This window comes from Parasteatoda tepidariorum, chromosome 4, assembly GCF_982258835.1.
Source record: "Parasteatoda tepidariorum strain Cologne lab strain chromosome 4, Ptep-v5.0, whole genome shotgun sequence".
In the NCBI taxonomy this organism is placed as follows: domain Eukaryota; kingdom Metazoa; phylum Arthropoda; class Arachnida; order Araneae; family Theridiidae; genus Parasteatoda; species Parasteatoda tepidariorum.
Window position 1 is genome coordinate 56,010,054 of NC_141758.1, and position 15,097 is coordinate 56,025,150.

General features: G+C 30.8%; 1 protein-coding gene across 1 annotated transcript in view; it reads left to right on the plus strand.

Moving 5' to 3' along the window:
- Positions 1-15,097, plus strand: part of MESR6 (misexpression suppressor of ras 6) — a 569,253-nt gene that overhangs the window by 545,369 nt on the left and 8,787 nt on the right. Inside the window, exon 7 of the mRNA XM_087161156.1 lies at positions 14,865-15,068. Within this exon, the coding sequence (XP_087017282.1) occupies positions 14,865-15,068 (204 nt within the window). The remainder of the gene's footprint in view (positions 1-14,864; positions 15,069-15,097) is intronic.

Sequence of the window (15,097 nt, forward strand, 5' to 3'; positions counted from 1 at the left end):
TAAGTTGAATAACTATAGTTGGATATGAGTTGAACATATTTTACACTGATGGAAAACTTTATTAATTTCTCTTTAATATCAGTTTATTACTTCGTTTATTAAAGGTGTAAATACGTTTAAGTTGAATGAGTAAAATTGATGATATACATTTTTTTAATGCAAATGATTCTTAAAATAGACGCTTTAGCATTACATTTCTGCCATGTTTTTTTTAATACATAAATAAGTATAAGTTAAAACCCTTTTTCTGAAGGGGGACCTTAATACACTTAGGTGTTAGATTACAAACCTTTTTGTTAAATTTATAAATAAGCATGAGTTGAATGAGCATAGTTCTGTATAAGTTGAATCCCATTTTATCTGAAGGCGACTCTTAATAATAACATTTTATTGTTACATTATTGCCTTGTTTACTATATGTATGAATAAGTATGAGTTGTTTAATTATAGTTGAGTACAAGTTGAATCCCTTTCTGTTTTAATAGGAGACTTTATAACGACAGTTTATTGTTAGATAGCTACTCTGCTTATAAAAGGCATAAAAAAAACTATTAGTTTTATAAGTATAGTTGAGTACCGCTTGAATCGATTTCTTTCAGAGTTGGAACTTTAAAAAGGACACTTCCGTGTTTTATTGTTACAATCTTCATTATATGCATTGAAAAGAATAAAATGAATTAATATATTTGAGTGTAACATGAATCCTTTTCTGTCTCACAGGAAACTTTAATTTAGGGTTAGATTATTGCCATATTTATCAAATGTTACTTGTTAACTTGTTTACTTGTTAAGTATAAGTTGAATAAATATAGTTGAATGCAAGTTAAATCAGTTTCTTTCCAAAGGAGACCCATAATAAGGACACTTTATTGCTGTATTACTGCTATGTTTAATACGTGTTTAAATAAGTGTAAGTTGAATATTTATAAAGTGCAGCTTTGTACCTTTCTACATTAAGGGAACAGTAATTAATAATATTTTAGCATTTGATTATGGCCATGTTTGAAATTAAATATATACATTTATGATTCCCCTATCAATGACCAACATGACTCACACAAAAGTTTGGGATGACTTTCTATATAATGTGTAATAAAATTAGAAAGTGGAGAGCAACATAATGTTCATGCGTTTTCCTCATCATTTTTTATGGCTATATTGTTTCATTTCTAAAGTTGCCGTAATTATCGTTATTATTTTTTTTAATTTTCGGTATTTTATTTTCAACTTGTTAACTATTCATAATACTTTAAATGAAGTTTTAAGAAGAGTGGAAACTGAGAAATTCTAAATAAATTATCAGTGTATTTTTAGGTTAGAAATTATAACGTTAACGTAATTTAAAATTTGTAAAACGTTTTTTATATCTTCGCACGTCTATGTTAAAAATGGCTTATATGAGAGCTTATATGAATTTTGCTCTTAAACTTTTAGGAAAACTTTCGCATATGTGAATAAATACAGTTGAAAATTTTAGAACTATTTTGTGAAAGGAGGATTATTATATACCCTACCTGAACATTTTATACAATGCCTTGACATTGTATACAATGACAAATGTATTTTAGGTAGAAGGTGTAGTATGAGAATCCATTACAACGTTACAGTGTATTGTTTCTTTGCTTATCTTTCCTTTTTTTACTTAATATATTTTTAAATATTACTAAATTGATTCGGAATTGGCATTTTTTTTCATCCAATAAATCAATTGTTTATGAAACACAAATTTTACTTTTTCCATATTCATTGGTTATCATTAATAATATCATCTAAGGAAAAAATTGTCTAGAAAATGCTGGACGATCGTCCTTATATTTAGAAATACATAAGTGAAGGGATTATCAGGGAAATGTATACCAGACAATGTTACCTTGAAAAATACTGGATTATTTCCTACACACCTTTGCCATGCAATAGTCCTGATAAATCTAGTTTTTATCAATAATACAGGGAGATTTTTAAAAATTAATATCTTTCTTACAAAAAATAAATTGAAAAATGATTAATTAACTAATGATGATTAGTAAGCTAATGATAATTAATTAACTAATGTTGATTCGTGATTAATTTAATAACTTAATGAACTAAATATGATACAATTAACTTTATTTTAGTTTCTTGAAATTATGATTGTGGTTGAATTGTTCATGACGAAAAGCTTATATTTGAAAATTACCGATACCATATCAATTGTGAATCATGTTGCTTTATAAATAAATTTTAAATCTCTAAAACAATCCTTTCCTAAGTATACTAGCAAAAATGAATAATAATTGACTTATAATTTTTATTTTATGTTTGTTTTGATTTATTGTTTTGAATGTCAGCTGCTTATCTTTCGAATTGTCCTTCATTGTCATGCTCAATTTCTTTTGTAATCTCTTAAACTTAATAATCCACTCGGATGTGGTTTTACAGTTGACTATGTCATTTCCTGTTGTTCGAAACGACATATTCATACCTAATATCTCACTTACAAGAAATCATCTTTTTGCAATGCGTGTATGTTGCCAAAATATGCCAATAATTATATTTATAAACAAAAAATAATAAAAAATAAATAAAAAGTAATTGAATAAAATAATCTGTGGGTATGGGCAGACAAAACCTAATCGATGTTTGATTGATTCCTTTGGCGATAAAAATCCTCAAATCGTAATCCGAAATATTATGAAACTGATTTCTTAAAATTCTAAACAATGATAAATTATTTTTTCAGCAAATCTAACTTTTATACCGGAACATGTTACGGAACAAAAAATTTGTTATAGCGTAATATTTACAGTAATAATTACTTTAAAACCACTGAATCACTCGAATTAAATAAGTATTACTGTACAAATTACCGTAAGTTTTACAGAAATAGTTACCATAAAACCACTGAATCACTCGAACTAAATAAGTATTACTGTAATAAGTAATAACTACCGTAAAACCACTGAAACACTCGAATTAAATAATTGTTACTGTAAAAGTTACGGTATAATACTTGATGGCGAAAATGGATTTCACGGTAAAATCTCTCTTACGGATTATGCATCCAAAGTGTCGGCATTTCATACTGTAATTTGATTCGGAATGGATTAAAGTGTTGTCAAAGTCAATAAATTGCTATATTTTAATGCTTTAGACAAAGAAGTAAGGACATGAGAAAGAGTTAATTAAATTTTTTCTGCAATGAATTGTGCGTCGCTTTGGTAACCGTTGCTATGATGACCGTTCAATGTGAAAATAAATAATGATATTGTGAGCGATACTTCGATACTAAAACAAATGTTTGTTAAAATTTGTCAGACTTAATTTTATAGTTTTTATTTGGCAGTGCATTTGATGGTAATTATAAAATGCTTGTAAAATAGCACCATCATTTGGTATTGCTTTTTAATTAATCAGATCAGCGCCCGCCTCCCAATGAGATGACCCAGGTTCGAATCTCAGCGACGACTGGTTGATATGAGTGCTGCTCCTGGCTCGTACCTACCACAGTGGTGACGTAATAATATCTTCAGTGGTTGACGGAAGAGTTAGAATCTTCTTACCATCAGGCTAACCCCCCTCTATGGGCTAACCTTTCGATAGTTTCGCTATTTTACTCCACGAAAGTTAGTTTGCTCCAATACTTGATACAGACGTTCTGATGTCTTCTGGGTTGGGTTCAAAATTATAAGGTTACGTTACAGAATTGAACACTGATGGTCGTAAACCCGAAATTGGGTTAACTGTTCAACGCCGGTTATTAAAATAAAATAAAAAGAGATTACGAATTATTGTTATCACACTAACTTCAAAATATAATCAATATAACCATCGGGCTAACCCACCTCTATGGCTAACCTTTCGATAGTTTCGCTATTTTACTCCACGAAAGTTAGTTTGCTCCAATACTTGATACAGACGTTCTCATGTCTTCTGAGTTGGGTTCAAAACTATATGGTTACGTTACAGAATTGAACACTGATGGTCGTAAACCCGAATTTGGGTTGACTGTTCAACGCCGGTTATTAAAATAAAATAAAAAGGGAATATGAATTATTGTTATCACACTAACTTCAAAATATAATCAATATAACCATCGGGCTAACTCACCTCTACAGGCCAACCTTTCGATAGTTTCGCTATTTTACTCCACGAAATTTAGTTTGCTCCAATACTTGATACAGACGTTCTCATGTCTTCTGAGTTGGGTTCAAAACTATATGATTACGTTACAGAATTGATCACTGATGGTTGTAAACCCGAATTTGGGTTGACTATTCAACGCCGGTTATTAAAATAAAATAAAAAGGGAATATGAATTATTGTTATCACACTAACTTCAAAATATAATCAATATAACCATCGGGCTAACCCACCTCTATGGGCTAACCTTTCGATAGTTTCGCTATTTTACTCCACGAAAGTTAGTTTGCTCCAATACTTGATACAGACGTTCTCATGTCTTCTGGGTTGGGTTCAAAATTATAAGGTTACGTTACAGAATTGAACACTGATGGTCGTAAACCCGAAATTGGGTTGACTGTTCAACGCCGGTTATTAAAATAAAATAAAAAGGGAATATGAATTATTGTTATTACACTAACTTCAAAATATAATCAATATAACCATCGGGCTAACCCACCTCTATAGGCTAACCTTTCGAGAGTTTCGCTATTTTACTCCACGAAATTTAGTTTGCTGCAATACTTGATACAGAAGTTCTCATGTCTTCTGAGTTGGGTTCAAAACTATATGGTTACGTTACAGAATTGAACACTGATGGTCGTAAACCCGAATTTGGGTTGACTATTCAACGCCGGTTATTAAAATAAAATAAAAAGGGAATATGAATTATTGTTATCACACTAACTTCAAAATATAATCAATATAACCATCGGGCTAACCCGCCTCTATAGGCTAACCTTTCGATAATGTCGCTATTTTACTCCACGAAAGTTAGTTTGCTCCAATACTTGATACAGAAATTCTCATGTCTTCTGGGTTGGGTTCAAAATTATAAGGTTACGTTACAGAATTGAACACTGATGGTCGTAAACCCGAAATTGGGTTGACTGTTCAACGCCGGTTATTAAAATAAAATAAAAAGGGAATATGAATTATTGTTATCACACTAACTTCAAAATATAATCAATATAACCATCGGGCTAACCCACCTCTATGGGCTAACCTTTCGATAGTTTCGCTATTTTACTCCACGAAAGTTAGTTTGCTCCAATACTTGATACAGACGTTCTCATGTCTTCTGGGTTGGGTTCAAAATTATAAGGTTACGTTGCAGAATTGAACACTGATGGTCGTAAACCCGAAATTGGGTTGACTGTTCAACGCCGGTTATTAAAATAAAATAAAAAGGGAATATGAATTATTGTTATCACACTAACTTCAAAATATAATCAATATAACCATCGGGCTAACCCACCTCTATGGGCTAACCTTTCGATAGTTTCGCTATTTTACTCCACGAAAGTTAGTTTGCTCCAATACTTGATACAGATGTTCTCATGTCTTCTGGGTTGGGTTCAAAATTATAAGGTTACGTTACAGAATTGAACACTGATGGTCGTAAACCCGAAATTGGGTTGACTGTTCAACGCCGGTTATTAAAATAAAATAAAAAGGGAATATGAATTATTGTTATCACACTAACTTCAAAATATAATCAATATAACCATCGGGCTAACCCACCTCTATAGGCTAACCTTTCGAGAGTTTCGCTATTTTCCTCCACGAAATTTAGTTTGCTCCAATACTTGATACAGACGTTCTCATGTCTTCTGAGTTGGATTCAAAACTATAAGGTTACGTTACAGAATTGAACACTGATGGTCGTAAACCCGAATTTGGGTTGACTGTTCAACGCCGGTTATTAAAATAAAATAAAAAGGGAATATGAATTATTGTTATCACACTAACTTCAAAATATAATCAATATAACCATCGGGCTAACCCACCTCTATAGGCTAACCTTTCGAGAGTTTCGCTATTTTCCTCCACGAAATTTAGTTTGCTCCAATACTTGATACAGACGTTCTCATGTCTTCTGGGTTGGGTTCAAAATTATAAGGTTACGTTGCAGAATTGAACACTGATGGTCGTAAACCCGAAATTGGGTTGACTGTTCAACGCCGGTTATTAAAATAAAATAAAAAGGGAATATGAATTATTGTTATCACACTAACTTCAAAATATAATCAATATAACCATCGGGCTAACCCACCTCTATGGGCTAACCTTTCGATAGTTTCGCTATTTTACTCCACGAAAGTTAGTTTGCTCCAATACTTGATACAGATGTTCTCATGTCTTCTGGGTTGGGTTCAAAATTATAAGGTTACGTTACAGAATTGAACACTGATGGTCGTAAACCCGAAATTGGGTTGACTGTTCAACGCCGGTTATTAAAATAAAATAAAAAGGGAATATGAATTATTGTTATCACACTAACTTCAAAATATAATCAATATAACCATCGGGCTAACCCACCTCTATAGGCTAACCTTTCGAGAGTTTCGCTATTTTCCTCCACGAAATTTAGTTTGCTCCAATACTTGATACAGACGTTCTCATGTCTTCTGAGTTGGATTCAAAACTATAAGGTTACGTTACAGAATTGAACACTGATGGTCGTAAACCCGAATTTGGGTTGACTATTCAACGCTGGTTATTAAAATAAAATAAAAAGGGTATATGAATTATTGTTATCACACTAACTTCAAAATATAATCAATATAACCATCGGGCTAACCCACCTCTATAGGCTAACCTTTCGAGAGTTTCGCTATTTTCCTCCACGAAATTTAGTTTGCTCCAATACTTGATACAGATGTTCTCATGTCTTCTGGGTTGGGTTCAAAATTATAAGGTTACGTTACAGAATTGAACACTGATGGTCGTAAACCCGAAATTGGGTTGACTGTTCAACGCCGGTTATTAAAATAAAATAAAAAGGGAATATGAATTATTGTTATCACACTAACTTCAAAATATAATCAATATAACCATCGGGCTAACCCACCTCTATAGGCTAACCTTTCGAGAGTTTCGCTATTTTCCTCCACGAAATTTAGTTTGCTCCAATACTTGATACAGACGTTCTCATGTCTTCTGGGTTGGGTTCAAAATTATAAGGTTACGTTGCAGAATTGAACACTGATAGTCGTAAACCCGAAATTGGGTTGACTGTTCAACGCCGGTTATTAAAATAAAATAAAAAGGGAATATGAATTATTGTTATCACACTAACTTCAAAATATAATCAATATAACCATCGGGCTAACCCACCTCTATGGGCTAACCTTTCGATAGTTTCGCTATTTTACTCCACGAAAGTTAGTTTGCTCCAATACTTGATACAGATGTTCTCATGTCTTCTGGGTTGGGTTCAAAATTATAAGGTTACGTTACAGAATTGAACACTGATGGTCGTAAACCCGAAATTGGGTTGACTGTTCAACGCCGGTTATTAAAATAAAATAAAAAGGGAATATGAATTATTGTTATCACACTAACTTCAAAATATAATCAATATAACCATCGGGCTAACCCACCTCTATAGGCTAACCTTTCGAGAGTTTCGCTATTTTCCTCCACGAAATTTAGTTTGCTCCAATACTTGATACAGACGTTCTCATGTCTTCTGAGTTGGATTCAAAACTATAAGGTTACGTTACAGAATTGAACACTGATGGTCGTAAACCCGAAATTGGGTTGACTGTTCAACGCCGGTTATTAAAATAAAATAAAAAGGGAATATGAATTATTGTTATCACACTAACTTCAAAATATAATCAATATAACCATCGGGCTAACCCACCTCTATAGGCTAACCTTTCGAGAGTTTCGCTATTTTCCTCCACGAAATTTAGTTTGCTCCAATACTTGATACAGACGTTCTCATGTCTTCTGGGTTGGGTTCAAAATTATAAGGTTACGTTGCAGAATTGAACACTGATGGTCGTAAACCCGAAATTGGGTTGACTGTTCAACGCCGGTTATTAAAATAAAATAAAAAGGGAATATGAATTATTGTTATCACACTAACTTCAAAATATAATCAATATAACCATCGGGCTAACCCACCTCTATGGGCTAACCTTTCGATAGTTTCGCTATTTTACTCCACGAAAGTTAGTTTGCTCCAATACTTGATACAGATGTTCTCATGTCTTCTGGGTTGGGTTCAAAATTATAAGGTTACGTTACAGAATTGAACACTGATGGTCGTAAACCCGAAATTGGGTTGACTGTTCAACGCCGGTTATTAAAATAAAATAAAAAGGGAATATGAATTATTGTTATCACACTAACTTCAAAATATAATCAATATAACCATCGGGCTAACCCACCTCTATAGGCTAACCTTTCGAGAGTTTCGCTATTTTCCTCCACGAAATTTAGTTTGCTCCAATACTTGATACAGACGTTCTCATGTCTTCTGAGTTGGATTCAAAACTATAAGGTTACGTTACAGAATTGAACACTGATGGTCGTAAACCCGAATTTGGGTTGACTATTCAACGCTGGTTATTAAAATAAAATAAAAAGGGTATATGAATTATTGTTATCACACTAACTTCAAAATATAATCAAGAAAAAATAGGCTTCTGAAACTGAAATTATTAAATCAATTAACATTAACTATCATTGTTCGCGTAGTTGAAAGTTTTTTAAATAATAAATATTTACATTTAATTACAACTACTCATATATTTTGACTTTTATTAAGCACATTGAAAGTGTAATATTTGGCTATAATTTTCACTTTGATGATCTTGCCTGTTGTCTTTGGAGTTTTTTAACATTTAACTAAAATAAAAAAGCAAAGCCAAACTCAAGGCAACATACAAAATCAATAAACGATTGCAATGTTATTTTAAGTGGTTTTTAACTTGTTATGGAATTCCATATTATAAAACCATATTTTATTGGCAATTTTACCAAAATCTTTATCAAAGTGCTTCGGTAAAAATTACCGAGCTTTTTGATGTTCCTATAGAACCATAAGCATGATAAATTTTACCATATTCTGGTAGTTCTGACCATATTTTTTTTCCGGCGTAAGAAACATTTACACTTGATTAGTAAATGACATTTCTGGTACCTGCCCTGCGAGAGGTTATTTTATGCCATTTAATCTGATTTGAAATTCATTTTTTTATTTTATTTCGTTCATAATAATGGTGTTTCGTGTGTAATTGATGTTTTTTTCCTTATCTTTGGTAAAAAAAAACCTGTCAAATAACGCAATCATTAATCATTATATTCAATTTTTTAGCTTCTGTCTGCTGCCTAATATATCCATTTTTCTTTTATTTTATTCGAATTATTAATCACGGCAACCAAGTGTATTGTGTCTGTTTAATATTAATTCTTTATTTCCATAAAATATATCTAAATCTTTTTACCTGACATTTCAATAAATTCCCTTTTAGTTTCAATAATTTTTTTCGCTTTCCCTATAAATTTTGAAAATATAATAAATTCATGTGCTTTAATGTGTCATCAACGCCTTGACGTATGGTGGTTTCACAATATAACTGCAAATTATCGACAATATAATGCGACCTAAAAAATTGTAATATTTTTATTCCCCTTGAGCTGTATAATTTTCTACCAGTCATCTTTGTTTAAAATGTATGAAATTGAACTTTTTATTGCGATCCTATGCTTATTATAAACATAAATATATGTTTAAATATATTTTACGTTTATATGATTATAAACCTATGCTTAAACATATAAATAGGTCGATGTGCTCTGCTCGTTGGAGCTGCCCAATCTCTAAGTCTAAGTCTAATGACCATAAATATGTACTTAAAAATATTTTACGCTTATATGACAATAAACCTATGCTTAAACATCGATGACCTATGAATGGCCATCACTATACATGACACATATGAATCATTTTATAACGATCGTATTTTTATGATAAATCTCGCATGCTTACTATGACCACAAATATATACCTAAGTATATTTTACGTTTATATGACGATAAACCTATGCTTAAACATCTATGACCTATGAATAACCATCAATATACATGACACATATGAATCATTTTATAACGATCGTACTTTTATGATAAATCTCGCATGCTTACTATGACCACAAATATATACCTAAGTATATTTTACGCTTATATGACAATAAACCTATGCTTAAACATCGATGACCTATGAATGGCCATCACTATACATGACACATATGAATCATTTTATAACGATCGTATTTTTATGATAAATCTCGCATGCTTACTATGACCACAAATATATACCTAAGTATATTTTACGTTTATATGACGATAAACCTATGCTTAAACATCTATGACCTATGAATAACCATCAATATACATGACACATATGAATCATTTTATAACGATCGTACTTTTATGATAAATCTCGCATGCTTACTATGACCACAAATATATACCTAAGTATATTTTACGTTTATATGACGATAAACCTATGCTTAAACATCTATGACCTATGAATAACCATCAATATACATGACACATATGAATCATTTTATAACGATCGTACTTTTATGATAAATCTCGCATGCTTACTATGACCACAAATATATACCTAAGTATATTTTACGTTTATATGACGATAAACCTATGCTTAAACATCTATGACCTATGAATAACCATCACTATACATGACATATATGAATCATTTTATAACGATCGTATTTTTATGATAAATCTCGTATGCTTACTATGACCATAAATATATACCTAAGTATATTTTACGTTTATATGACGATAAACCTATACTTAAACATCTATGACCTACGAATGACCATCACTATACATGACACATATGAATCATTTTATAACGATCGTATTTTTATGATAAATCTCGTATGCTTACTATGACCATGAATATTTACCTAAGTATATTTTACGTTTATATGACGATAAACCTATGCTTAAACATCGATGACCTATGATTGGCCATCACTATACATGACACATATGAATCATTTTATAATGATCGTATTTTTATGATAAATCTCGTATGCTTACTATGACCATAAATATATACCTAAGTATATTTTACGTTTATATGACGACAAACCTATGCTTAAACATCTATGACCTACGAATGACCATCACTATACATGACACATATGAATCATTTTATTTCGATCGTGTTTTTACGATAAGCCTCGTATGCCTACTATGACCATAAATATATGCTTAAATATATTTTACGTTTATTTGAAGATAAACCTATGCTTAAACATCTATGACCTCTGATGGTCATCACTATGCATGACACATATGAATCATTTTATTTCGATAGTATTTTTACGATAAATTTCGTATCCTTACATGACCATAAATATGTACTTAAATATATTTTATGTTTATATGACGATAAACCTATGCTTAAACATCTATGAACTATGATGGCCATCACTATACGTAAGACATAGGAATCATTTTATTTCTATCGTCATTTTACAATGAACCTCGTATGCCTACTATTACCATAAATACTTAAATATATTATACGTTTATATGATAGTAAGCTTATTCTTAAACATCTATGATATAAATGGACATTAATATACATGACATATGTGATTAATTTTATTTCAAACATATTTTTACAATGAACCTATAAATATAAGAAAAACAACCCTTTCTAAAAATCAAAAAATATTATCCGGAGAATAATTATGCAGTGAGAACAACAGTATAAACAATTACAAAATACAATTATACAATATAAACAGCTGGAATGATTAAAGAAGTATATGCGTAAAACCAATTTCTAGCAATTAACAAAAGGTACTCATAAAAATAGTATCATAAAAGTTAATTTTGTATTCAGTACTTTAAAATATCATATGTTAATATTCATTTGTATCATTTACACACTAAATTATCGTCTATAATATAATTTTTTAGATACTTAAGAGACCAAGAGAACAAATAATACAAAGAATGCAAGTAACAAAATAACAAAAATGTTTCTCAAAAAATAAAAATAATGCTTTTCTAAAAGGCTCTCATTAATCTATAAAAAATTTACAGTCACGCAGTTTTTGTTTCTTTACAAATGAATTAATTCAGAAAAATAAGTAAAAAGAAGAAGAAAAAAACTGTATTTAAAGAGAAATAAATTAAAAAAAGTATTTTAAAATATTTTAAAATTTTGATATTTGTTGTTCGGGTTATATTATGAAAATCTTGGTCTTCTTTTTAAATACAAATTTGTTTATATAGACCTACCTTTTTAACCTACCTTAAATTAGAGAAAGCAGAACTTGATTTTTAAATAACTATTCCTTAAATGATTTCATTAATATTACAAGGTATGTTGTTAATGTCTTTTACACTAGCTAGTTTTTTTTATATATTTGTTTCATGTGTTTAATTAATTCATTAGCTTTTAATTGTTTCATTTATTGATTTATTTTTGAGTCGATATTTACACTATAACCGAAAATTTTTATCACCTAGACAATTTTTGTCAATTGACTATAGGTACAACATACAATATATAAAATATTTATAAATATCATCTTCTCATCTCATCAGAATCTGAAATTTGTGTTCTTATTGTATGCATATTATTCTATTTTTGTTTGATACGTCAATTTTTAACATCCAACTGACCTTAAAATCATCACTCATTGCGTATTGTGCTAAAGCAGTTAAACAGTATGGTCCTTAATTAGCACATTTTATTTTATAATCGGTGCTGACCCAATTTCAACTATCAAAGTTCACCTCCATAACTTTGTAATTTCGAACCCAACCCAGAATACAAGGTAACTCCTGGATCAAGCATTAGGACAAATTCGCCTTCTCGGATAACTTTTGCTGTAACTAACCTGCATTTACGTTACGTGAAGAGGAAAATCATGAACACCTTCCACGGTTATCTCGAAGGCAAGGAGATTCTAACCCGTGATCTGTATACCATTGAGGATATTTTACATCAGTACATTGGTGGGTACGAGCCAAGAGCAGAATTCGTATCAACAAGCCATTGCTGGGATTCGAACCTGGGTCAACTTATTGTGAGGCGTATGCTCTATTCCCTGAGCCACCGCTGTTTTCTTTAGTTAGTTTAACTAAATGCTGAGCACGTTGAACAGCGATGATGCAATGAACAGGCATGGAGTTGTCCTTTTAAGAAAGATTCGATCTCAGCCCATCCAGCTTCAAATCGATGTACCAGCTAGTTTTGGAAGTAAAAACAGCTGTGATTAACCCAATTACGACCTATAGACAACTTTTTGAACACACATCTGCAATACACACTAACAAACCGATCCATTTAAGAGGTACACCAATTCATCTTGATAACTGTAAAGTTTTGATGTATGTGTTATTGACCTTTGAAGCAATCTTTTGTAATCGATCTGTTTCACGCATATTAAGCGGACTTTTGCTCTCAAGTACTGAATTTCAGCTAAGTTTGACTCCTTTTCTATGCTGTGACCCCTGTGACACTCTGGACTTTGAATTTTAACGCGCTTCTTTAGAGGATATGAGAAACGCTATTCTCTGATATGTTTTTTTCTTCTTTCTACTCAATTTACTATCACCAATTAAGAGATGACCTCACTGAAAACAACCTGACTGAGTGCTATCTCGTGATTGCACAACAGTAATAAAAATTAAATATCTCCCACCCCCAATAAATGAAAGGAGAATTTTCGTTTCTCTCAGAATGAAAGTAGAGAATAAACAAGTAAATGAAAAATGAATAAATGTATTTTGGTACAACCTCACATGGACTATGCATTGCCAAACGCAATTTCTGAAATAGAAACATCATTTTCGTGAGGGGAGGAGGAACTGTAAAATTGCTCTTACATTTGTGCGGAAAAAAAAGGTAAAAATCTTTAAAGACTTTAATTTATGGTACACACTCAACAGAATCAATTGTCATGTTGTTCCTCCATTCGTTCAGAAACGAAGTCTTAATTAAAAGTAATTTTTAGCTTGTGCTCAGCGTTGGTATTTAAAAACCTTTCAGGAAATACAATGGAAATAGTTTCAAGAAGGAAGTTCAAAGTTCAAAATTAACTTTTTTTTTAAAAAATAATTTAAAAATATTCTTTTTTTAAAAAAATAAAAATTAAGAAATTTTTATTTAAAATTAATTAACAAACAAGTTATCTAAAAAAAAAAGGTTGTTTTATTTTTACATACTCTGAATTTCTTTTATTAACGCTGCTTAAAATTTGTTTTCATTCGGAGAAATTTTCTTACACCTAATTGTATACCCACTGTAATGAATTCCAAATCAAATTCCGGTAAAAAGTTGCGACACTCAGTGCCGGTACTTTTTACCGTAAAATCCATTTCTACCAACATGTTAAGGAACAAAAAATCTTATGTACCGTAATTTTTACAGTAATAATTACAGTAAAATATCTGAATCACTCAAAATTAAAATTACGATTTTATGGTAAAATGGTAAAAATAGATTTTATGGATCCATTTTTAGAAAATATATAAAACAAGAAACGAAAATATTGCTCAAACCAATGGAAATAATGAAATTCCGAAATCATTTGAATGTCGAAAAGAATTATTTTATTTGTGTGTATTATTCTAAACACACTTAAGGCGATATTACTTAATTCTAACGATTCTTTATCATTTTCTAAATAAACATTTAAACTTCACATTGAAAAAAATTAGTTTCTTCATTTTCACAATTGTAATAGTTTAAACATGGTAATAAGAAAACGATTCCCAAAATAAATATTTATGAAATCGTTAGTTAAAAAATTTCACATCTTAACGTTATTTTTTCATGTGTATTAATTATTGTATTAAATTTTTAAGTCTTACATACATTCATAAAACTAATTTTTGCTCATTTTCAGATTATCGGAGGTTCAACCACTTTTAGATACGTTCCCAGATGGACGTCCTCCGGATCCGGACATTCTCAATGACGCTGGTTGTACCTGTGATGATTGTGATTTACCTCATCATGTCTCTTCAAAGGAAGAGGTGCGCCATCTAGTGAACGTTACAAAAGAATTTTTACTTTATCTTCCCAAACCAGCCATAATTACAATAGCCAGGTGAGTATATAACTAAGATTCACAGATTA